Source organism: Eschrichtius robustus, chromosome 17 (genome assembly GCF_028021215.1).
Source record: "Eschrichtius robustus isolate mEscRob2 chromosome 17, mEscRob2.pri, whole genome shotgun sequence".
Taxonomy (NCBI): domain Eukaryota; kingdom Metazoa; phylum Chordata; class Mammalia; order Artiodactyla; family Eschrichtiidae; genus Eschrichtius; species Eschrichtius robustus.
This window is the reverse complement of record NC_090840.1, coordinates 78,151,206-78,177,385: the sequence shown is the minus strand read 5'-3', so window position 1 is coordinate 78,177,385 and position 26,180 is coordinate 78,151,206. Positions and strand designations below refer to the sequence as shown.

The 26,180-nt window shown below is 48.3% G+C and overlaps 1 protein-coding gene across 2 annotated transcripts in view; it reads right to left on the bottom strand.

Annotated features, from left to right (window-relative positions):
- The window catches only part of TG (thyroglobulin), a 243,619-nt gene that overhangs the window by 159,124 nt on the left and 58,315 nt on the right, over window positions 1-26,180 (bottom strand). For both annotated transcript variants that reach the window (XM_068525942.1, XM_068525943.1), the window contains 5 exons: window positions 22,268-22,384; window positions 21,648-21,763; window positions 17,819-17,927; window positions 12,520-12,711; window positions 7,119-7,283 (listed from right to left, as the gene is read on the bottom strand). In XM_068525942.1, the coding sequence (XP_068382043.1) occupies window positions 7,119-7,283; window positions 12,520-12,711; window positions 17,819-17,927; window positions 21,648-21,763; window positions 22,268-22,384 (699 nt within the window). The remainder of the gene's footprint in view (window positions 1-7,118; window positions 7,284-12,519; window positions 12,712-17,818; window positions 17,928-21,647; window positions 21,764-22,267; window positions 22,385-26,180) is intronic.

The window sequence follows — 26,180 nt, the reverse complement described above, 5'->3', positions numbered from 1 at the left end:
GAAACTCTGTTTCCCACACAAGGCGCATCCCAAAATCTTCTCGGAGCTTTCCTCCAGCTGCTGGTACAAAACCAGAGCTGGCCAGAATTATGGATGTTAGCATAACTGATGCCATCTTGGGCCACTACAATCCTTTCTGTCCTTCCACTGACCCTGCCTAGGGCTGTACTGTGCCATAAATCACTTCTCTGTCATCAAGGGCTTTGTAGTTAATAGATATTGTTTAATGATCATTAGGTCCAGGTGGCCTCTATGCTCTGGTAGCCTCCAAACAATGATGAAGACCTTGGCTGATGTATTCCCAGCACCCGTGAGACTAGTTACCCATTCATAAATCTTCACTTAGGAATGCACGTCCTGTTTCCAAGCACGTACCCCCATACTCTAGGTTAATTATAAAATTGTCCTAGTGGCTCCTCAGTAGTGCAGAGTGCAGCTACTAATGCTTCCAGATCATTGATGCTCAATCCCCATCCCACCCTGTGAGTAAGTCACCCTATAATAAATAGACCCATTGATTATTTGGAGCTGCCTGCCTCATTTTACAGTGTCAAGATACCGTCTCAGTTCAGTGGGCACTTTTCCTTCCCTCCATTCTCCAAAACCAGAGCCCACGTGTCTTTCTTAGAGCACCAAAGGGACTATTGTGGGGAGGGGTCAGGATCCTGTGACACTGAGACTCACTTAAGGAACTATGATTGGTTTAAAGTGAACCAAACTCATAGAAGACTCAACAGCTGTGTTAATTTTCCTTGTCACTTACGTCCTCTGAGACTCTTACCCCATTGGCAAACGGGGATGGTATTCGTGAGGTTGGGAATGTCTATCTTCAATCTCATGCTTGACCATAATTTTCCAGCTCCTTGAATGTACTGTGAGCTTCCAGGGGCTGAGCATGGGCCTTATTCCTCTTTGTATCACCCACACCTAGTAAAATCCCTGCCATAGAACCAGTGTTCAGCACCGTAACGAATGCAAAGACAAATGAATAAGGAAAACAAAGCAATCAATGATTTTCAGAGCCCACCAAGTAAATGCAGAGCCTCATCTGCCCAAGCACAAGAAGGCTGGCCACCAAATTAGATTTCCTAATGCAGACTTCTGATCCTGCACTCCTTTCCCCAAAACTTCCCCAGTTCAATATTGTTGATGGTGAGAAGATATATAGAACAGAAGGAAACGTTATCCCTCCTGTTCCTGGCTAATGGTTTAGACTGTCCAGACATCGTTCCATGCCTTCCACAGTAACTGAGTTAAAATACCCATGTTACACAAACAGGCCTGCAGACTCTGGCTTATGTGATCTGCTCTCTCTGTAATCAAGGTTGCAGGAACACACACACATTTAGAACTGTGGGGCTTTGGCATGGAGCCTGACTCTCGAGGGTTGATGGGTGTTGTGTGGTCTTAACTGACTTCAGGACACTTCTGCAGAGATCACGTGCTACATCTGGGGCGGGGGGGAGGGGGGGAGGGGCGCATGGTATGGGTAGTTTGAATCTACAACGTGGGCGTGGGCACGATCCTAAACTGGAAAACCTAGGTTTCAGAGTCCATCTTTTACTGGCCATTTTCTCTTCTCTGTATCATCACTTCCACCATGTCTCTACTTATATTCCTTGCCCTTCCTGCATAAACTACACTCCTGAATCCTTGCCTCAGGCTCTGCTTAGTGCTAACGACAGCTACTGTAAAGAACTAAGAGAGCCATCCTGTGTGTAGGTGTCCATCATACATCTACTCCAGATGCACTTGGTGACCATGAACATTATAGATGCATGGAAGTTCCTCCACTCAGCTCCCAGCACCCCAACATAGTGACAATCACTGATACAAAACAGACTCCCACAAAGACAATGCCAGCCATCGGGCTGAGCCTCACCATTAATCAACAACATGAAGCCTTTGGGATGTAGAAAAAACCCAGAAGTATTTCTTCCAAGGCCTGTTTTTCCTATCCAATTTTAAATCCCTATGGGCACTAGGGGACGTGCAGTCTGCCTATTTTTTAATTCATCTGCACTACAAGGTGTTGTCAGAAATGAGGCATGTGCAGCCCCAGAGCTTTCCAAGCCTTTTTTCTTAGAAATAAGAAGATGATCCAGCCAACACCAAAGAGCTGAAAACACCCGACACGTCCACTGGGAATTTGGGAGATGCAGACCCTGAGTGGACTCTTCTATTGAGACACACGTCAACCTGGCACCAGTTTAAACAGAAATCGGTGACAGGAAAGAGAAACCTCACAGCCAGTAAAACGTGCTGATAAGACTGCTTCCGGGTGATTGGTGGGGTTGTTTGCTTTGGGGTGTATTTGTTTGTTCTGGGTAATATTAGAAGTCTACCCTACTCCCATGGAGCAGGAAAGGGTTGGTTGGCTTAACAAAAGAGGAGAGAAGTGCTAAAGGGGGTTCTGTGTCCCACAATCCTTCATCAGTCCATAAGATGAGCAAATAGGAGGCCCACTATACTTTAATAATATCCGTATCTGTCACCCCAACTAGCCTGTGAGCTCCTTGAGAGCAGAAACCACTCTACCCGTCTCTGTAGTCTACTACCTGGCCTGGCACCTCACACCCAGCTGCTTCTCAGGACGAGTGATAGCTGAGCTAGCTCAGCAACTCCCCTCCCCATGGCCGTCGTGCCCCTCCCAGCTCATCTCTGCAGTGCACAATTGACCCTCTGCCTTTCCTGCACCTTTTGTTCCCTTCTCCCCACAGCCCTTTAAAATCTTGAAATAGAATATACTGGTAGATGACATTCATTCCCCAATATCTGGAGTAGAGCAGCCCCAGAGAGATGCCCAGGGAGCAAAATTCTCAATTACCAGACTCCTTAATTTGCTGGTATGATACAAGGATACCTCTGAAGCACTTTTCTGCTTCCAGTAAATTAGATGCAGGGCCACTGCAGCAGACAGTGAGAGATGCCCCTCACAGCTCTGGTCTCCAAAGCTTGAGTTGAAGCCCCAGCCATGGCACTTAATGCAAAGATAGTTTCTTGAAGTGTGACACGTCACAGCTATGAAATTCACTCCCATGAGCAAAAGTGTAATATAACCTCACACTTCTGCCTCAGATTGCCCCTGCCTCACCAGGCTGTCAAAAGGATCAGCTGAGTTGATGGATGTGAAAATGCTTTGTAAAATGCGACACGGATACTGACGCGCTTACTATTTGAATTTAGTGTGTTCCGTTGGGCTGTGATTTCCTACAACTGGCAATCAATTCACTTACATTTTATAAGAAAATACTCATTCTCCATGAACCACCTGCTGAAGCGGACCCTTGCCGTACCGGTGAGCTGAACAGTGAGAGCGGATGTCCAGACCCGACATCCTACAGAGCGCCTCTGCTGGTTGTGCAACTGGGGGACCAGGGACTTGGGGTTCAGAAAACGATACCTTAAACTACATGCTGTAGAGCACGTTAGCACTGCCTTATGTAATATATTTAAAAAGTGTGCCCCCATTTTACAGATGAAGACCCTGAGGCTCAGGGTGGTTAGGTGCTTTGAACAAGGTCACGGAACTGGGGGACGGGTGGGGAAGCAGGATTCAGCTGCAGTATTTTAAATGCCAACCATTGCTCCAGGGTCTCCAGTATCTACTGAGTGCCTGCCTCGCTCCAAGCACTACTCCAAGTGCTTCACATGCTTTCCTCCTATAATCCTCCCAACCTCCCCAGGCATCAGAAGTCACCATTATCCTCATTTTATAACTGGAAAGACCAAGACACAGAGAGGTCATATAACGAGTAAGCATTCACACTGGGATTTGAATCCTGGGGTCTGATTCCAGAGTCTGTATTTTAAAGGCCATCTAACCATTTGCAAAATGGAAGGAAGAGGCTGGCCCTCAACCAACCGTGGGAGGGACAGAAATCCTCTTTATCATCCCTATCCCCTTCCCACGTGCTACCAATCCATTCCACAGTGTCTCCTTCAGTTGTTCAGATACCTGGAATCCTCACTCCTCTTTCCCTCCACCAGTATCCCTCCATCAATATCTGCCATTAGGAAAAGGTACTTATCAGCTCTTCACACTTTAGTAAGAATTTAAATCCCTATGTTTATTTTCTCAAGGGTTAACTGTACTTAAGGCCGACGTCTTATTGTGGGAAGGAAGGATTTGGCCCTATTGTTCCCAATTGGAGGTGGCCTCCAGATCAGTCTGTGTGCAAGTCAACCTTCAATTTGGAACATCATGAATATGCCTCAGGCTGCCTGAAATCCCCATCAAAGGGTTCCCTTCTTAAAGCTTTGCCAGCACCCCAAAAAATATATACACACAGAGGGCACCGAAAAAAATAAAGAACTTCAAAAGTCTTCGGTAATCACTCCTTCTCAGGGAGGCCAGACAAGGGCACAGTCTTCACTTCTTGGGCACGTACCAAGCACACACTCTGTGTTAAGCATTTCACTCTGGATTTATTGCCCACGAATGGATCATATGTCTTTCTTCAAATGCTCGTTTCCACACTGGGCTACCTCTCAGAGTAACGGATACCATGTGTTTACTATCCATCATAGAAATAAGCTATTTGATTTTACTTACCCCAAAAGAAACTAAACCTCATGGAATTCCACAAATTCTGCAATAATTTTTCCAGGCTTTGGTAAATAGGCATTCCACAGATACTATGTATATTCTCTATGCCAGGTTTTATGCTCCATGGTGTGAATCCAGAAATTAATAAGACACAGTTCTTATTATATATTATATAGTAAGTCCAGTTCTTAAATATAAGAAAAAATGACAGATTTTTAAACGATAATAAAATCATCTAACGTTAATACTATGTGTCAGATACCATACTAAGTTCTACACGTATCATCTGTAAGTGCCAATATAGGGAAGCAGTTAAGAACGTCACTTTGGAGCCAGGATGCCTGGTTTCAGGTCCCAGCCCTTCTACGTGCAAGCTCTGAGACCTTGGAAAAACCCCACTTCTGTGTGCCTCAGTGTCTTCAGCTGTAAAACGGGGATAATGATAATAGTGCCTCCCTTTTTTTTTTTTTTTTTTTAAATTAAACTTTATTTCCTTTTTGGTTGCACCATGTGGCATGCGGGATTGTAGTTTCCCGACCAGGGATGGAACCCATGCCCCCTGCAGTAGAAGTGTGGAGTCTTCACCACTGGACCGCCAGGGGAGTCCCAGTAGTACCTCCCTTAAAGCACTGAGGGAGGATTCATGAGTTAGAAAAGGTCAAGACCTTGGAGCAGGACCTGGCTCCTAGTGAGCACCATGGAAGACGTTTCTATCACCATTGTTATTGTTTACCCTCTCCTTTCATCTTCACAGCCCAGTGAGAGGGAAACTGTCATTACCCCATTAGCAATTAGGCCTGAAGATATTTACTGGCTTGCTCAAGGTCACACAGCTGGTGTCCAAAGGTGGGATTCAACACCAGGGGGCAAACTCTCAGCTGGGCCAGGGAGAGAAGCAGCCAGGCAAAGGCTCAGTTTAGATGCACTGCCCACTGCACTGTCTAACAGGGCAATGCATGGAGCATGCACTAAGCTCCGCAGAGGAGGAAGCGATAAGCCCTGCAGGGGTAGTCAGGGAGGGCTTTTGGAGGAGGTGACATTGAGCTCTCTGCCATTAGAACCCCAAGGGCTGCAGTACACTGAGAAGCAGGGCGTGGAAACTTCTCCGGGAGAAAGGACATGGTCTCTGCCAGCCCTTCGAGGACCACCTTCCAGGGCATCTCACGGCTCCTCTGACCTCTGCCCAGTGCCCTCCTCTCCTCTATCTGGCTGACACCAGCTCGTGCTTTCAGCCCTCTCAACTCAGAGGGTGGATTGGAACCATGGGGTCAAGTTCTGAGTTCCCAGGCTGGCAGGTAAATAGAGCAGAGAGGAGGCAAGATGGAGCCCGCCGCCCCCAACCTCACACTGCAGCCGGGAGAGGTAAGTGAGCAGCTGGGCCCCGTTCACGCCGAAAACTCAGACTCTCCCGGTCGGAAGGAAACTTCCAGGTCACCTACTCCGTGCTTCTCAAACTTAGCGGGCATGGCATTATCCAGACAGCCCGTCAGAACAGATTCCTGGGGCCTCCCTGGGGTCTGGGGAGAGGCCTGAGAATCTGCATTTCTCACGATCATCTGGCGATGCTAAGCCTGCCGGTCCTGACCACACTGAGCGCCCTGGCGTGGTGGCCCCGGCTCGGGACAGAGCAGCCTCTACTCCTGCCTGGGAGCTCTGCTGCGAGGAGCACAGGCCGGGGCTGGGGGAGGCGGAGGGAGAGCTGACTGGCCGCCGGGGCCTCGGGTGCTAAGGCCCCTCCCTGTAAAATGAGGAGTGGGGCGGATGATCTCAGGGGTGATCTCTAGATCCAGCGCTTATACGCTTATGGAAAATGGTGGAAGAGCTTCTGAAAGAAAAAAGGGCAAGGGGCAAGCTCAGTGGTCATTTCTGTCAGTGGAGCCCCTGTCGGGGGGCCGACGGTTCCCTGTGCCCCTGTATCTGGGTTGGGCAGTGCGGTGGTTGCCTCCTGGAATTCCTTAACTGACAGAGGGGGAGACACACCCAGGGAGGTAGCCCTGGGGGGACAGATAGCATTTCTGTCCCCAGTTCTTCCCCCTCCTTGCAGTTCCTGCCACTGGAGGACAGAGTATGTCCCCCACTCCTGACTCCCAGCCGGGCCGGGCCGGGCCAGTGCGACAGGCAGTGGTAGCAGGGGCGGATCCAAGCCTCAACCTTCAACGGCCCGGCTTGTTTCCCTCGTTCTTTCCCGATTCTGCCCACAGGGGAACGTGCCCGTCCGGAAGAAGAGGCGCGTGAAGTAGGGCCAGGCCACCCTGGCCAAGTCCAGACAAGAGCGGTCAACCACCAAGCGACCCCCGAGACACGTGAACGAGCCCGGCCAAGGTCAGTGCAGCTGCCCTGCTGAGCCAGCCTCCCCCCAGCCAACCTGCGGCCCCAGAGCTCCATCGTGCTTCCCGTGGAGCGCTGCTGAGACGCTCTGGTCGTTTTTTCTGCAGCTTTTGGGTACAGCTTCTTTTCAGAAGGATAAACAGCTCGGGGTATGCAGAGGGCTCACAGCAAAGGAGCAGACCTTGCTGGTGAGGACAGTTCATTGTGAAGGAACGCACACGGGCAAAAGGCAGAGGCTTACTCTTGAACTCCTGGCCTCCCAGACGCAGCATCGCCTGCCGGCTGTCCTGGTCATACGTCACCCCAGGACACGCAGCTTTAGCCTGGGCTTCCGAAGGGTCCCTCCAGTCTCTGACATGGCAAAGCAGGACATCGGGAGAGCTCAGCAACCCACAGATGATGGAACCTACAGAGTCATGAGAGGGGAGAGAGGTCAGTGTGGTGGGGACCAAGCAGAGCCCCTTTAGAGACACGCGGCTGTGCCCTGAGAGGCTTGTGGGCTGTGGGCAGGGAACTACTCCTCGGGAGTGGACACCGGAACTCAGGAGCCTGGTTTTAATTTGGGCTGTCCTTCCCCAATCGTCCTGCAGTTGTCTTACTGGCAAATTCCTGAGAGGAGGGACACCACCTCCTCCTCCATGAGAGCCCTTCTTCATGGGGACAGCAGCAATGACACCTCTGATACCACCAGGGGTCTTACTTCCAGAATCCTCTGTCTCCATTTTCCATCTTTTTGAGGCTTCAAGGAAATAAACAGCTCTCTCTCTCTGTCTCTCATTCTCGTACACACACACACACACACACACACACACACACACACACACAGAGGAGATCAATCTTGAAGGAGCTCAGGAAGCAGTATTTAGATTCAAAGTAAGGAACTATTAAAAGCCAAGCGCTGTGCACCCATGGCACAAGTCTCCCTGTTAGGAAATGAGCTCCTTGTCTCTGGATGTAACCAAGCCAAGGCTGTGTGCCCACATCCCCGGATGCATAGAGAGAAATCCATTACTAGATTTGGTAATTGGAAGGCATTCGACTATTTTGTCTTGAATATATCTTCTAACTCTGAATTTTAAAAAAGCTACCCTAATGTTATGAATTTATTTAGAAGCAGAAAATCCTACCCCCAAGCTAACTGAATTTGATAGTGATTTTAGTTGGGTAAATATAAGTAACTCAAATGTTTTGGACGCCTGTGATGTGCCAGCCACTATGATAAGTGCTTTAAGTATATTAATCTCCTTAATTCTTACTGACATTATTATCTCCATCTCATGGATGAGGAAACTGAGCTTCACATAAGTTAAGTACATTGCCCAAATTTATTGAGATCTAGAAATTAAATACTTTATGTATTATTTGGATACATAACCCTGTTAGGTAGTATAGTTGTTCAGATTCTCCTGCGGAAAAAAAAAGAAAAGAAAAGAAAAAGGAAATAGACCACCCCGCAGCTCCTATTCCCTTCTTTATCCTAATTTATGTCCAAATCCAGGTAAGTTTCAAACTTCTTGCACCAAAATTTCCCCAATGTAGATGACTCACGGATGTCTGGCTTATGAATTTGACATTTTGTTCTCTCCTGTCCCACTTTTAACCTGAGTAGTTAAAACTAATCGTCATCATTATCATCAGCAGCATCTCTGCGGTAAAAAGTTACCTTAGAGACCCACTAACTCGGTGCTTCTCAGACCAGGGTGTTTAGACCGATTATATCAAAATCACAGACAGAGTTTTGAAAGGGCTTGTTCCTGGGCACCAACTACAGAGGTTCCGACGTGACAGGTTGCAAGGGTGGCATTTGGGAATTAGTCCTGTGAACAGCACCACAGGTGATCCTAGCGCACAGCCGGACCCCAGAAGCCCTGAGCTGATGAGGCCACTTCACTTCACAGATGGGGCTGTTTGAGTGACTGCACAGAACTAGAGGAAGGACCAGCGGGCAGTGAGTGCCTCGCCCGGCCTGGCCGGACCCAGGGCCGGAGCCGAGCACAGGGCAGCAGGGGTGCGTAAGCGCCTGCCGAGAGCCCAGAGGAAGCCTGAGCTCTGCGGCTGCCCCCTCTCCGAAGCCAAAGAAAGAACCATGGACTTAAATAAGAGGTGGGGCACGTTTTCCCTCCGGCTCTCAGACCTGGGAAGAGAAACGCAGGCAGCTTTCTTCTTTAACTAATGCTCAAGTGTCGATGAGAACCCCGGGTGTCTGAGAGGTGGGCGCCAGCTGGAGATTTGAAATCTCTTTGCTGATCACGTGAGCCAGCTTCAATTACGCTCCAGGGAGCCTCAGGCCACACAAGTGCCACTGAACCCCATTTCCAAGTGGCCTCAACTCCTTGTTGTGTTACAAGTAGGCTCATGAAATGTGGGTCCAGAAGCCTCATGAATTTTCACTAATAATTATCAGTGGAAACAAAGCCATTTCAGGGTTGGAGGTTGGAGGGGCTGGAGTCTTGCAGGGGAGGAGGGGACGGGGAGGAGGGGGACTCCACCAGAATTTAAATGCCTTTCCAGACTGCAGAAAAAGCATGTAGCGGGATTCCATTCCTGGTCATCAGCAGATCCAGCCAAAGCTTCACAAGTTAAAATTCCAGGGCTGCCCATCAGACTAGACTGGGAAAAACATCTGCCTGATGTTTGATGTGTGTCTCCAAGAAAAGCTTAACTTGCAGCATTGCGAGGTGGTTGTTCAGATCGACATAATTCACAGATCACGGGTTACACTGGGAGGGAAAGACAGGCAAGCTGCTAGCCAGAAACGTCATGGAAAAAAGGGTTGTGTGGGCTTCCTGCTCCACAGAACAAAGTAATTATTCCATAGATGATCCTAAGGAAAATGAAGTCAACCTTTCCAATTGGAAAAATCCTGTGGTCTGGTGAGTAATCGAACATCTGGGGAAATTGTGGTATCCTCAGAAAAGACATTAAGATTAAAGAAGGCAGAAAGCACCCTGGATTTGAACTGCAGTGTTTCTACATATAGGCACACATAAAGAGGACACATACAGACACACCTCAGAGCAGTCGCAGGTCTGGTTCCAGGACACCACAATAAAGCAAATGTTGCAAGAAAGTGAGTCACATGGAATTTTTGGTTTCCCAGTACCTATAAAAGTTACGTTCACACTATACTGTAGTCTTCTAAGGGTGCAATAGCATTACGTCTAAAAAAACAAAGTACATACCTTACTTTAAAAGTGCCTCGTTGCTAAAATATGCTAACCATCATCTGAGCCTTCAGCGAGTCGTAATCTTTTTACAACAGTAACATCAAAGATCACTGATCACAGGTCACCATGACAAATGTAATAATAATGAAAGAGTTTGACAAATTTTGAGAATTACCAAAACGTGACACAGAGACACAAAGTGAGCAAATGCCGCTGGAAAAATGGCACGACAGACTTGCTCGGTGCAGGGTTGCCACACACCTTCAATTTGTAAAAAAACACAGCATCTACGAAGCACGATAAAGTGAAGTACAATAAAATGAGGTGTGCCTGTGTGCATGTGTCTGTGTATGTGTGTGTGTACAATGTCTATTTTTTTGCTTATCTAAACACTGACATGAATGCGCATCACATAACCACAAAGCATTAAACCTAGAAGGAATTTTAGGATTCAGCTTACTTCAATCCACATTCCTGCCCGGGCTCCTTTGACCTCCAACAAAACATTCTCACGGTAGCCTCTGCTGACCACTGCGAGCTGACCTTAGCATTTTTCAGGAGTCACCTTGTTTGAACACCCAGCAGCATTCAAAACTGTTGACAACTTCCTTCATCTTTCAACCGTCTCCAGTCTGGCTTCCATGACCTGCTGCTCTCCTGGGTCTCCTCCTCTCTGTCTTCTATGCAGATTCTTCATCAGTTATGTAGATATTCCCCAGGGATCAGACCCACCCTCCTCCATCTTCTCACCCAGCACCCCCTTCCTAGGAAATCCATCCATACCCACACCTCTACTACTACCTCAACGCTGGCTGTTCACACATTTCCATCTCCCACCCAGACTCCCTCTCTGAGCTCTGAATCTTTGTATCCAAAAGCTCAGTCCACATTTTGTGAATGTCTTAAAGCCACTTCATACTTAGCATATACCCCATATGGGCCTTCCCAAATCTCCCTTTCCCATCACCAAATCTGACACCTGATATCTTCCATCGCTCACCATACAACTGTCCCACCAGGTGACCAAGCTAGACAGCCAACAGTATCTACCTCTGAGTCTGGAGGGAATGATGTACAGATGCTGGAGTTGATCACAGCCTTGGGTCTGTAGGCTGATAAGTCCAGTGTCATGGATGATGTTCTCCAGAATACGCGGTCTCCCCGACTGAGCTCAGCTCCCAGGGATGCCCACTCTGACCAGACTCTCTCTCCTCTCTTACCGTCTGAACACCACCCATCGCGCAAAGCCTGGATCAAGTCTCTCCTCTTCCAGAAAGCTCTCCCTGACCACCAAGCCCCCTTGACATCTCCCTCCTCTGCACTCAAGCCTCCTACGGCCTCAGACACTTGTGTCGCCTTGTGTATCGAGCCTGGTGCACAGCGGAGCTCCATACGCGCCTGGATGACAGCACAGATGAGGGAGTGAAGGTCATGGTCCTTCATGGTACCTCTGCCTCCCTGACCACATTCTAAGCTCCTTTTATCGATTCCCAATACCTGGAACGTTGGATTGCGCAGGTATGGTGATCACTTAAGGTTTATAGCTGACTGTAAGTGAGGGTCATAAAAAGATACATAAGACTACTTCACATTTTTTTTAGTCTTCAGAATTCTCCATAAGCTGAAGCTGCCAATCATGCAGTTGGTTACAGGTAAGTCCCTCTGTCACTAAATTGATAGCATACCAGGAGCCAAGCTCAAGTAAAGCATTTTGCACCCAGTATCTTTATAACGAATAGTCAAATAGGAATTATCATTATCTCTCTTTCATGGATAAGGGACCTACAACTTAGTTTAAGCAATTTGTTCAAGAAAAGTGAGATAGTGACAGAGTGATGACTAGAACCCAGGTCCGTCTGACCTAAGCCCCTTCTCAACAACCACAAGGCTACGTAGCCAAGGACACGGATTTATTTTTGTAAACAGAAGTCTATTCCCACTGTTGAGAGACAACTGAAAATTCCAGCCTTATGGGTCACAGGACCTAGTATACAGTAGGCTCTCAATAAATAATCACTGAATGAATGATCATGGGTGATGGGAATGAACTAACATTTTCTAACCCCAGGCTTCAGAGGGGGCAGTGAGACGCTGTTGAAGATACACCTGGGCTCAAATCTCAGCTCCGTCACTCCGTGACTGTGTCATGAGCAGAGTGATTAGGAGCAGCTGGTTGAAAGTCTCTGAGCCTCAGTTTCCAGGTTTGTGAAAATGGAGCTCGAAATACCTCCTCTGAAGGCAGCACTAAGGAAAAACGTGGTATTAAAACGCAAAGTGGCCAACATAGTACGTGACCTGTTGGAAGGGTCATGATAGTCCCTAATTTTGTGAATATCACTTTCTAAGTGAGTGTGGACGCTTCCCCAGGCATTTGCCGTGTTGTGTATCCTGTCTTCTGCAATCCCATGCCTTCCCCAAACTTTGTAGACTGCAGGTCGTGCAAGAGGGAAGCCCCAGCCCTCACTGTCATGTTACCTCCTTGGACCTGCGTGAGGATGAAGCCATCGCAACAGGAATCACGGTCACAGGCAAGGAGACAGAAGAGATGGACTTCGGTCAGACTGGCTCCTGAGGCTGAGAAGGCAATGGGGCTGTACATTCCGGAGAGCACACTCTGGAAACCAGTCTGTTCAAAGCTTTTCTGACCTGTCGTGGTGAATTCTTGGCCTGGGGAAAAGGTAGAAAAAAAAATTTTTTTAAGATCTCAAAACAATGCAGAGTTGAGCAGAGCGTGCTGGTCACATGACAGTGGACCCTCTGACCACACCAGGTACAGGGTGCGGTCCAGCGAGACGCTTCTGTGCCATGACAATCCTGGGCCTCCCGTGTGTGCAGAGCAATGGAGCCCACCAAAGCCATGGCCCCAAACCAGCACACCTGGACAAACACCCACCACACCTTTGAGGGTCTGAAGGGGAGGTGTGGAGAACTGGCATTTATTATGTTTTTTATTATTCCCAGCAAATATTTATTGAGCTCTAACTATACACACAGACATCAGGCCACGTGCTTCACCTAGACGACCTCATTTAATGTTCACTGCCCTTGAGTTCGGTTCGGACTGCTCTGCTGTCACGTGTGTTCCTGTAACGCAAAGTGGTTTGAACACGTGGTGCACAGGCAGCTCGGCCGCTGCAATGCTGAGGTTGCACTGGTTGATCCGCAGTGTTCCCAGCTTGTCGCTGCCTTGTGTCATCAAACTACAGGTGAATGCAGCACATACCCATGCAGCTGAAGGCAGCAAGCTGCAGAAACACAGGACTACATGATGCCCATCAGCCCACGGCTTTCCTCTTGCCTCAGACTGGCCAGCGGCTCTGTCTTCAAAGTGAGGACTGCGATTTTCCCTTCTCCTTGTGCATCTTTGTGCCTCAACATCTTCAGGCCTTCCCCTCCCCCATCAAGCCACCCTGCCCTTCACATTTACTGTAGCATTTCTTTGTGATGGATTCAATATGTCTCTTTTTAAAGTTTTGCTAGCATTTTAAATAGGATTGCTATTGTTTTCGTCGGTCCTCTGGCTAGAAGTGGGCCGGTTTGGGTGTTGCTTGTCCCTAAGTCTCGTTTTCCCATAAAAGCCCAGTTATTTTTAGAGCATATTTTTGCAAATATGAGGTTTTTTCAGATATATATATATATTTCACTCTAGCCAACATGTCTGTTCTATTATTATATCCATTTTGCACTTGAGGAAAGAGAACCTTAACGAGTGAACAGTCTGGCCTAGGTTCACACAGCTGGTGGTGGCAGAAAGAACACCAGAGCCTGTGCTCTCGGCCACCCTGACCTCCCAGTGGCCTGGCAGGTCACCAGGTCTTAACCAACACATGCACCTAAAGGTGGTGGAGACCTTACAGCGTGGGAGCAAGAGTGCAAGCTTCAGAACCAGGCGGACCCGAGTGCGAATCCCCGCAGCACCCCTGGCAGGTGAGTTCTTAGGTCCTCCGGGCCTCAGCTTTCCCTTCTGTAACCGGCGATGACGGTATATAATCCTCACAGATGCTGAGCAGATGAAAAGACAGACTGGACATTAAAAGGCTGAACCATGAGCTTGGCCCTTATCTGACGCTCAGCAGATACATTACAGGTCTCCAAAAAGAGAGCATCTTCTCCTTCCAAGCCTTCGCTCACGCAGCCCCCCTCTGCCTGACTGTCCTCTAACTGTGCCAGGCCAAGCCCCCGCCCACCCTTCGCCAAAGCCCAGCTTGACTTAAAGGGCCCATCTCCCAGCTTTAAACGGTTAGAATTCATCTCCCTCCCTTGATCTCTCTTACATTCTGTCTGTGCCTCTACTAAGGCTCTGTCATCCTTCACCCTACAGTTAAGCCACTTGAGACAGCTACTGCTGCCCCACCAGCTGTGATTCCCCGGACACAGTCCCCGCTCTCACAAGCAGGAGTCACAAGCCATGTGTGACTCCTCGAAGATCAATTTCAGTTCATCAGAGTTCAGGCTGCAATAGCCACGTTCCAAGTGCTCAGTGGCCACATGTGGCTACTGGCTGTCATTTTGGACAGCAGAGATTTATTGAGCATTTCCATCGCTGCGGAAAGTTCTACTGCACAGTGCCGCCCTGGATGGTAGGGCCACGTCTCAGCTCACTGGCCATCCTCCTCACAGCCTGCACAGAGGACCACCTGCCCTGAGATCTGGGCATGGTGAGCTCCTCCTCGTCCTTAGTTCCGACATTCCCTTCTCTGAAGTTCCTTCCCTGAGCGCCCAAAGCAGCTCATGTTCATTTTTCTTCTCCTTTTTAAATTGTCATAAAATATACATAACAAACAATTTACCACTTTAACCGTTTTTAAGTGTATAGTTCAGTGGCATTAAGAACTTTCATGATATTGTGCACCATCACCCCATCCACCTCCAGAACTTTTCATCCTCCCAACCGAAACTCTGTCCCCATCAAATACTAACTCCCCATTCCCCCCTCCCCCAGCCCTAAGTAACTACTGTTCCACTTTCTTCTCCATGAATTTGGCTCTTCTAGGTAGCCCACGTCCATCTTTACCCCAGTGTCCCGTTTCATTTTCATCAAAGCACGTATCACCCTCTGAAGTGCTTTTATTGCTGGACCAATTCCTCTATCAATCAGGGATTCTGTCTGTTGCGATCACAGCGGCATCCACAGCACCTGCGAAGTGCGTATCCTTCCACGGGCACTCAGTAAACATGTATGGGACGTGCAGTGCTGGGCTCACCCACACGGTGGTGGAGTCCTAGACAATGGAGCAGGTCTGGGAGATGTTCCCGAGTTGGGGGAGGTCGGGCCTACAGTGTCCTTGGTCCACCTGGATGCAGTGTGACAAGATGCTTCCTGTTTCTAGGCTTCACCTGTGACATGAGGGCTAGATAATCTCCAAGAAACCTTCAGGCCCTGACTTCCTTTGATACTGAAAAATCACATGGCTCCTCCTCCACAGTCAAGGCCACGGACCTTAAGTGGGTATGGACAGAGGATGGCTGTGGAGGATGGACCAAGCTGTCCCATCTTCCAGGTCACTTAAGCTCAGGCATGTGGAGGGACATGCTGACTACCTACTGGGTACCACGGACTGTGCAGGAGACTTTCAGAAACTGTGTCCTTTCCTGCTCAGCTGTGGCATTTTATTCCCACTTTACAGAAAGTAAAATAGAGAAGTTGTTCCTGATCAAAGATAGAACTAGTAAGTTGGGAGCGGGGGAGTCTAAAGCCAGATCCAGTTTACCTCCCTTCTCTTTTCATTACAACAGAACGCAGAATGGCTGGGTCTGTGCATTTTCTGCTTGAAAATATAAAAGGCAAAACAAGACAAAAAAGGGCAAAAAACAGTTCTGCCCTTGACTTAGCTTGGCAGCAAAGAAGCTTCACAATTTCCCTTGCAATTTTCCCCCAAAGTATAAACTTCCAGGAGATGAGGAGGAGAAAAAAATAACAAACACTTAAAAAGAAATACAATTGCGTTTTTAAAAAAATATGATAAAAGGCCAAAGTAGGGTTTTAAAGAACACTTTTGAGAGGGGTTACTTGTTTTATTTTGGTTTTCCTTTTCAGAAAATAATCTCTGTGCTCTGTCATTTTTCAAAATGGGTAGTAAAAACAAGTGGAATAAACACTGGGGCAGAAATTCTAAAACCTGGCCAGAGATCAGAGAAAAGCCAGCTCTGCTGGACTCCATTCTCCCAGGGGAGCTCTCATTTAAGACAGGATGGAGGTATCAGGCGAAAGAAGGACCAGAGACAACAGTACACAGACGCTCGTCCCTGCCGTGGGCTGAGACTGCTACGGAGGTCAGCCGAGGCCCTGGGCCTGGGCCGAGGCATCCTCTCCATCGCCAGCTGCTCGCAGCGCAATTGTGAAGCTGCTGGGAGCCGGGCTGCCTGCCCGGAGCTTCAGACCTAAGGAAGTGACATGCCTGCCACCTTCATTCCAACCCACCCCCACCCCCCGTCCTCGCTCAGGTCCCCTGGCCTGTCTTCTGGTCCACAGCCATTGCCTCGGGTCATCGGGAAACTGTTAGCAGGAGTGACAAGGGTCGTAGAAGCCCTCCTCTGGCTCTTTACCACACGCCACACGCTGTTTTAAAAGCATCGCATCATTCTGAAAGCATCCTCATTCCCACCTCCCAACAACCTCAGTTGATCTGTGACTCTTATTTGACTAACGGAATCACAAGCAGCCTACAATGTCAAGGAACTTGTCCACCATCACACACAGCTCTTGGTGGCAGAGCTGGGGTCAACCCACCAGGCGGGCTCTAGCCCCCTCACCCTTAACCGCAGGAAGCGAGGCCGGGAGAGCGGTGACTAGAAAGGGCATCACAGCTCACGGGCAGAGCGCAGTCGTGGGCCAGGGCTCAGGACCCTGCACTGCTGTCCCCTCTCTTGGCCCTGATGGATAGTGCAGAGTCGCGCAGGCTGTAGGATTCTTGGAAAAGACCCACTGCTTCTCCCACATGTGTTACAGCGACCAAAAGTATCTCCCTGACCCCCTCTGTGAGGCCATGCAGGGGAATCAGACGCACTTAGGTTCAAACCCAGATCCCCAATTTACTAGCAATATGACCTTGGGCAACACTCTTAATCTCTCTGAGCCTCAGTTTCCTCATCTGTAAAACAGGGATTATGATCCCATTTTCACCTTCCTTCAAGAATCTCTGTGAGGGTGGAATGAAAGGTGTCTGGGGAAGTGAGCTGTAAACTATAAAATACAAGATGGCTTCGCTACTCAAAGTGCGGTCCAGGGACCAGCTGCTTTGGCGTCCCTAAGAGGTTATTTGATAGGCAAAATCTTGGCCTTACCCTGACTTACTGACTCGGCATCTGCTGTGTTACCAGCCCCCAGGTAACGTGCATACGCACTGCAGCCGGGGAGGTCCTGAGTGCAGGACAGGGAGAGACAAGAGCTTGGAGGTCTGGCTGCTTATGAGAAGGTCTGACAGCTTCCGGGGAGGGTGGACACGAAAGGGAGAGGGGAGTGAAGGTCCGTGAGATGGAGGGTCAGGATGGGCAGCTGCAGGGAGCCCAGGGCCTGCTGCCCTGCTGGGGACACCCCGTATCACAGGCAGCCACGTGAGCCTGCACAGGGCACACGGTGTGGACTCAGCTGGCCTCTGCCCGCAGCCTTTGTGTCTGCTCTGCAACTGAATCGCTCACCTGCAGGATGGGCCTCCCTGCCCCTTGTGCTGGGGGCAGCGTGACTCCTCTCTAAAGGCGTCCTGCGGGAAAGCAGCTCCAGACACTGAACAAGTTAAGCCACGGGGGCCCCGAGCCATCCAGCTCATCAACCTACCCTTTTTCAGATACACAGCTGGAGAGTCTCCACCCCTGCTCCTCACTTTCACCTGGCACATAAGACTTCCAAAGCTGGTGGCCGTCGAGGTCCCCAATGCATCTTCCTCCTAAACGTGGAAAGAGGCTGAATTATCGTCCGGTGACATTTAACAATTAAATTCAACAAACATTTATTAAACTCTAACCAAAGCTAGGCACAGGGGCTACAAAGATAAATAAGAGAAGATTCCCGCTCCTTAGTTTCTCCCCATCTATTGAAGCACACAGACACGTAAGCAGTAAATTCCAGCCCAGAGTGTTAGCTGCAAAGACATGTGTAATAAAAGAGGAGATAATTACCCCCGAAGAAGGAGTGGTTAACTCTATTGAGAAAGGGGAGCTAGAAAATTTTCCCAGAAAAAGTGAATCTGGGTGGGGTTCTGACATATAAATAAGAGTTTGTCAGGTGGAAACAAGAGAAGGGGGATTGTAAGCAGAAGAAACGGCAGAGATGGAGACCTGGGATCCCGTGGGTGTTTTCATTAACTAGGTCCAGTGGTTCTCAGGGACTGTCAGTTATGAGAGGGGCGTGATGGTAGGAGAGAGAGAGAGAGAGAGAGAGAGAGGCAGGGTCCAGCTCAGGGAAGACCTTGTTTGGCACACAGCACACAGGGAGGATCAGGGAAAGGTTCTTTAGCTTGGAAATGGGGAGGTCAGGCTTCTGAAGATCTTGCTGTTATCCAGTGCCTCTGACCCCTAGGTCCAGAGCTCTTGCTGTGTGGGTGTGGTAGGCTAAATCTGTATCAATTTCTGTCTTGTGTCTAGTATTTTGCCCCCTCCCTGCCCCCACCCCCTGCAAAGTTTCCAACTTTGAGTTTTCCAGTTCAATTTTGGGAATTTGGGGAGGGCAGAGGCTAAAACAAAGGCTATTTGAAGACAACAGCTCTCCTTGCTTTTTAGAAAAAAAACCCGAACTCACTGAACGGATGATGGTCTGAGGAGGGAAGAAGGGCCTTTGAGGAGGCAAGATTCCTGCAGACTGAGAAGGACCTGAGTCTTGGGTCCCAGATTACAGGAGCCCTGGTCCCATCTGCAGTCAGGCTCTGCTGGGTGGCGGCGGGCACTGAGGGAGGGGGCGGAGGTAACCCAAGGCACGGGGCTCCTGCCTCAGCAAGAGTCCCTTCCCCACCCAGAGCCTGGCCCAGACCCAGTGGCGCCAAGGGGCCTGAAGTCAGCTCCTGGGACCGTGGCCTCAGCCTCTGGGCTGGGTGGACCGATCCCTCATGGTCAAAGGCACTGCAGGGCCCCGGCCCTGGAGAGGAGCCTTACTAATGGTTGAGATGGAATCCCTGTCGACCTGATGTGTGGGTAACACACTAACAACCATGGTGACGACTAGGACAAAGGTCATTGAGCATTTCCTCTGCAGCAGAAACTGTCCTGTGAGCTTTCCCATGTATGACTTCACAACAGTCCTGTGAGGCGGGTGCTGTTATTACCCCATATTTATGGGGGCTCTGAGGAACCAAGGTGCAAAAGAGCAGCAAGCAAGTAGCAGGGCTGGGACTTGAACCCAGGCAAGCTGGCTCCAGAGCTGCCTTCTAACTACTCTCCCTGTAAGACAGTGTCTCTCATGGGCTGAGGGGCTGAAGTTAGAGTTAGTTCTTTTTTTGCCTTTTTTAATAAAATGAAATGTTGTATAGCTTGTAGACTAAAAGCCACACTTACTGAGCAAGCAGCTGTCAGCAGAGGATCAGATGATCAATAATCTAAGACGTTTACTCACAGAAGTGCCAGGTGCTTAGTAAGCACTCAACAAGTGTCAGCTCTTTCTGTTATTATTAATTCTATAAGCTGGTTCTGATCCCTTAGGGAAACACAAGTAGTAGACGTTCTTTAAATCAGGGATTCCCAAGGACTTGACAGTCGCCTAGGGAACCACTGTCACTGACAGCTGTGACCCTCAGACCACAAAGGACCTGACGGAAGTCTGGACAAAGGTGTCCCATTATTAGCAGAATCACTCACTGTGGACCAGCCAAGATGCGGGAGCAGCTCCTGGACCCTGATAACAAGTAAGCCCAGCTTGTCTGCACTGTCCCAGGGCAGGAGAGGCGACACTGAGAGCACGGCTCAGTCCTGACCTTAATGGGTTAAGGTGGTGAGTTCTTGCTGAGCGTCACCAGCCTACTAGCCCATCCTCCCTCCCCCACCCCACCCCCTTTTCCCCCTGATATATCTTAAGGCAGGTCTGAATCATGATAGCGAAAACAAATAAAGGCGCGGTCATCCTCCTCAAAATGCTTTAAACTCAAAGAAGTGAACGTGTGTCCTCAACGATCTACTGTGTGTACGGAGTTAGTCTCTCGGATCCTCACCAGACTCCATCCTACCGATGAGGAGACAGAGGTTAAGGAACCTGCACCTGGTAAACAGCCCCAAAATGACGGGGTTGAGATTCAATCCAAGACAGCTCTCTGCTCTCCTCAAGATCCTACAGCTCCAGGCCCCAGCTTGAGTCCTAAAATTCAGGGGTCCACCTTCCATGCTGTTTCTGGGCTGTCACTTATGAATATGCACTTGCACACAAGCACTGGTACCTGGTGCTGATGCAAAACTGCTAACAGGGGACTTCCCTGGTGGTACAGTGGTTAAGAATCCGCCTGCCAATGCAGGGGACACAGGTTCGAACCCTGGTCCGGGAAGATCCCACACGCCGAGGAGCAACTAAGCCTGTGCGCCACAACTACTGAGCCTGCGCTCTAGACCCCGTGAGCCACAACTACTGAGCCCGCATGCTACAACTACTGAAACCCGCACGCCTAGAGCCCGTGCTCCGCAACAAGAGAAGCCACCGCAATTAGAAGCCCGCGCACCGCAACTAAGAGTGGCCCCCGCTCACCACAACTAGAGAAAGCCCGCACGCAGCAACGAAGACCCAACGCAGCCAAAAATAAATAAATAAAATAAATAAATGTATTTAAAAAAAAAAAAAACTGCTAACAAATCTATATGCCCTTAAATGTGAGATAAATGAGGTCCATGCAAAGAATGGATTGGTATGTTGCCATTAAAAAGAACAAGGCTCATTTTTTAGATACAGAAAGATAAATATTATGTAAGAAAATCAAGGTAGAAAAGAATATGTATTGTAAAATATTAGCATGTAAACAAAAATGTTTTTATGTAATAAACACTTATAAACACATAGAAATGTTCTGGAAGGATCCATAAGGAATGGAGGAGTAAAAATGGAGATTTGCATGTGGCTAAGAGTTAGGAAGTTAGGAGAACTGCTTTTCACTGCATACCTTTCTGTCCTAATTCATGGTAACAATGAAATTGCTGATACCCGACCAGCTTTGACTTACTGAAACAGCAATTTCGTGTGGTTCTAACTAATATTTAACTTTCTTTTCCGTTTTAAGCCATAATCATGTTTTACTTCTACAATGGGAAAGAATGCTGGGGTCTGGGGCTCAGAGAGACAGATGGTATTTTGGGCTCTGGACAATGTCCTGGCGCGTCCAGTGGCCCAAGCTACCCAATGAGATAAGCGGGTGGGGGACAGAAGGAGGGGGCTCATCACGGAAATCCTCTTCTGATGGATCTGTCCGGAAATGATGCTGCTCAGATAAACAGTCCCTAAGTTAACTTCCTCCTGAGCCATCACTGGTCCTCTGCAGTTTCAGTTTCCCAAAGTCCCATCGTTTTGAAGAAATGGAGGTAACGTGGGATCAGCTATTGACAATCTCATTCCATCACCTGATCAAAGTGGTGTCAATTCAGTCAGGGCATGCCTGATGTAGGACAAGAGACAGACCCACCATGCAGCTGCCACGACTCACCTGACCAGAAGCTGTGCAGGCGATGTGGTCACTTGCCCAAGCATAGAAATCGCAGGAGACGTCCGATCCCACCGTAGACACCGTGAGGAAGCTGCAGGCTTCATCTAGCGCACAGCCTGCAAGCACCAGGGGACAGTCACCCGCCAGCCCCTCAGGAGATGCTGAGGACAGACGGACACACACCCCTACTCCCTGCCCCCCAAACACACACACACAGTAACGTGGGTCACGATGACTATTCATGGAGGATTGGAGGATTATGAGCTAATGCTCGTAAAGGTGAATACTCAGTAAGTGGTAGTTGTTATTACCCATCTCTGGCCTGACCGCTGAAATAAACAGACACAGCTCCTGATCTGGACAAAATGCTCTACAAGGAACGAATGCCCTTCAATTCTGCTCCCTAACATCTGGCAGAGCCTCGTTCTTGGCAGGTGGTGGATGCACTATAAACTCCTAACTGAAATTATGAGTTGGATGCACATTTTGAGAATCAAGTGATTTACAAAGTATTTTTTATAACGTATATTTGATGATCATTTCAAGGGTTGTACTTGATGTGTCTTGCAAGATCAGCACAGCATATTTGTATGGCACCACCCAGGTGCCCGGCCCCTCACCTGCCAAGCACTGCGTCAGTGAGGACTCAGAACCGGGAACTTCGGACTTGACCATCACAGCAACATCGGCATCGAAGATCACCTTAGATTCTGGGAGCTTCTCAAATTTCCTCATCACTGAAAGGAAAGCAAATCTGTGAAATTTCACTCTGAGGGGTCTGGGGCCTCTGCAGAGAAGCCAAAAAGAGTTTTAGGTCAAGAAATCACTTCCCACTCACAGCCCTTGGTCACACAGGTGTTCCAAAAAGAGAAATTCCCTTTTAAGGGTAGTTCCAGAATGCTGCCTCATGGCGAATACTGAGAGCTATAACTTGCCATGTCTCCTTTTTCCACCTCATTGTCAGGAAGTAAGAAGAATAATTTAATATTGTATTAGTCCTCACAACTCCCGTTTTCACATTGATATTGATTTTCTATCTAAATTTATATTTCCTTGTCCTTATCTTTGAATGCTAATGATATCTCATAATTATTTTATGTATAATTCTACAAATAAAATGTTTTATTTATAATGATATCTCATATTTATTTTAAAACAACTTGTCCTCTTTCTGGAAAGAAGTAAGTTATTTTTAAAAGACAAAACATGTGCACATGGGTACACGTAAGTTTGAAAATGTGTCATTAGGCTCAGATATTTTTATGATAGCATTTGTTTAAATGATATGTTAGCATCTGTTTTCCCAGGTACCATCAACACACCTGAGCTCCTATCTGTAGGAATGACACAGTCACATGCTCATGGAACTAGGTAAGAGAGGAGAAAGAAATAAAATTTCTCAAGGCTATGAGACTTGGAACTCACTTTTCACCAAGCAGAAAGCACTGCATGTAACTCTCGAGGAATGAGACTTATCTGACAAGCCAAAATGCCCAAGAGTGTCAATATTTTACAGGTAACTATCAAAAAGAAACCCTGAAGTGCAAGAGTACTAGTTTTTTGCAGACATGATTATAAACATGTATGTAGGCCCTCATTCTCACACACATCCACTGCTTTATAAAAGAGACCATGTCTGAGTTGGTTTTCATCACGTCAATAAATTCAAAGCCATCCAAAGCAATATATTCTCAGTTTGCATAATAAGTGCAGAAAAAAAGTTTATTACCTTCGGAGTGGGAATGGGAGAGGGGAGTATTAATATAATAGAAATGGCATGCATTAAGCCTTCAAAAATCTTGATATAAAGAATTCTAATTTTGAGAGGACCTTCAAGATGGCAGAGGAGTAAGACGTGGAGATCACCTTCCTCCCCACAAATACATCAAAAATAAATCTACATGTGGAACAACTCCTACCAAACACCTATTGAACGCTGGCAGAAGACCTCAGACCTCCCAAAAGGCAAGAAACTCCCCCACGTACCCGGGTAGGGCAAAAGAAAAAAGGAAAAACAGAGAAAAAAGAATAGGGATGGGACCTGCCCCTCTGGGAGGGAGCTGTGAAGGAGGAAAAGTTTCCACACAGTAGGAAGCCCCTTCACTGGCAGAGACGGGGGGGTGAGCAGGGGGGAAGCTTCAGAGCCACGGAGGAGAGCGCAGCAACAAGGGTGCAGAGGGCAAAGCAGAGAGAGTCCCGCTCAGAGGATCGGTGCCGACCAGCACTCACCAACCCGAGAGGCTTGTCTGCTCACGCGCCAGGGCGGGCGGGGGCTGGGAGCTGAGGTTGGGCTTTGGAGACCAGACCCCAGGGAGAGGACTGGGGTTGGCTGCGTGAGCACAGCCTGAAGGGGGCTAGTGCGTCACAGCTAGCCGGGAAGGAGTCCGGGAAAAAGTCTGGACCTGCCTAAGAGGCAAGAGACCATTGTTTCGGGGTGCGCGAGGAGAGGGGATTCAGAGCATGGCCTAAACGAGCTCCAGAGACAGACTCGAGCCGCGGCTATCAGTGCGGACACCAGAGACGGACATGAGACGCTAAGGCTGCTGCTGCCGCCACCAAGAAGCCTGTGTGCAAGCACAGGTCACTCTCCACACCGCCCCTCCCGGGAGCCTGTGCAGCCCGCCACTGCCAGGGTCCCGTGATCCGGGGACAACTTCTGCAGGAGAACACATGGCACGCCTCAGGCTGGTGCAACGTCATGCCGTCCTCTGCCACCGCAGGTGCAACGTCATGCCGTCCTCTGCCACCGCAGGCTCACCCCACGTTCCGTACCCCTCCCTCCCCCCGGCCTGAGTGAGTCAGAGCCCCCTAATCAGCCGCTCCTTTAACCCTGTCCTGTCTGAGCGAAGAACAGACGCCCTCAGGCAACCTACATGCAGAGGCGGGGCCAAATCCAAAGCTGCACCCCAGGAGCTGTGCGAACAAAGAAGAGAAAGGGAAATTTCTCCCAGCAGCCTCAGGAGCAGCGGATTAAATCTCCACAATCAACTCGATGTACCCTGCAACTGTGGAATACCTGAATAGACAACAAATCATCCCAAAATTGAGGCGGTGGACTTTGAGAACAACTGTAGACTTGGGGTTTGCTGTATGCAACTGATTAGTTTCTGATTTTTATGTTTATCTCAGTATAGTTCTTAGTGCTTGTTATCATTGTGGATTTGCTTATTAGCTTAGTTGCTCTCTTTTTTTTATTACTTAAAAAAAATTTTTATTATATTTTTATTTCAATAACTTTATTTCATTATATTTTTCTGTCCTTTTTTTCTCCATTTTCTTCTGAGCCGTGTGGCTGACAGGGTCTTGGTGCTCCAGCCAGGTGTCAGGCCTGAGCCTCTGAGGTGGGAGAGCCAAGTTCAGGACATTGGACCACCAGAGACCTCCCAGACCCACATAATATCAATCGGCGAGAGCTCTCCCAGAGATCTCCATCACAATGCTAAGACCCAGCTCCACTCAACAACCAGCAAGCTACCGTGCTGGACATCCCATGCCAAACAGCTAGCAATATAGGAACACAACCCCACCTATTAGCAGAGAGGCCGCCTAAAATCATAATAAGTTCACAGACACCCCAAAACACACCACCGGAGGCAGTCCTGCCCACCAGAAAGACAAGATGCAGCCTCATCCACCAGGACACAGGCACCAGTCCTCTCCACCAGGAAGCCTACACAACCCACTGAACCAACCTCACTCACTGGGGGCAGACACCAAAAACAACGGGAACTACGAACCTGTAGCCTGCAAAAAGGAGACCCCAAACACAGTAAGTTTAGCAAAATGAGAAGACAGAGAAATACACAGCAGATGAGGGAGCAAGGTAAAAAACAACTAGACCAAACAAATGAAGAGGAAGTAGGCAGTCTACCCGAAAAAGAATTCAGAGTAATGATAGTAAAGATGATCCAAACTCTTGGAAATAGAATGGAGAAAATACAAGAAATGTTTAACAAGGACCTAGAAGAACTACAGAGCAAACAAACAATGATGACCAACACAATAAATGAAATTAAAAATTCTCTAGAAGGAATCAATAGCAGAATAACTGAGGCAGAAGAATGGATAAGTGACCTGGAAGATAAAAACATGGACATAACTACTGCAGAGCAGAATAAAGGAAAAAGAATGAAAAGAATTGAGGACAGCCTCAGAGACCTCTGGGACAACATTAAACGCACCAACATTCAAATTATAGGGGTCCCAGAAGAAGAAGAGAAAAAGAAAGGGACTGGGAAATATCTGAAGAGATTATAGTTGAAAACGTCCTTAAAATGGGAAAGGAAATCGTCAATCAAGTCGAGGAAGCACACAGAGTCCCATACAGGATAAATCCAAGGAGAAACACTCCAAGACACATATCAATCAACCTATCAAAAATTAAATACAAAGAAAAATATTAAAAGCAGCAAGGGAAAAGCAACAAATAACATACAAGGGAATCCCCATAAGGTTAACAGCTGATCTTTCAGCAGAAACTCTGCAAGCCAGAAGGGAGTGGCAGGACATATTTAAACGGATGAAAGGGGAAAA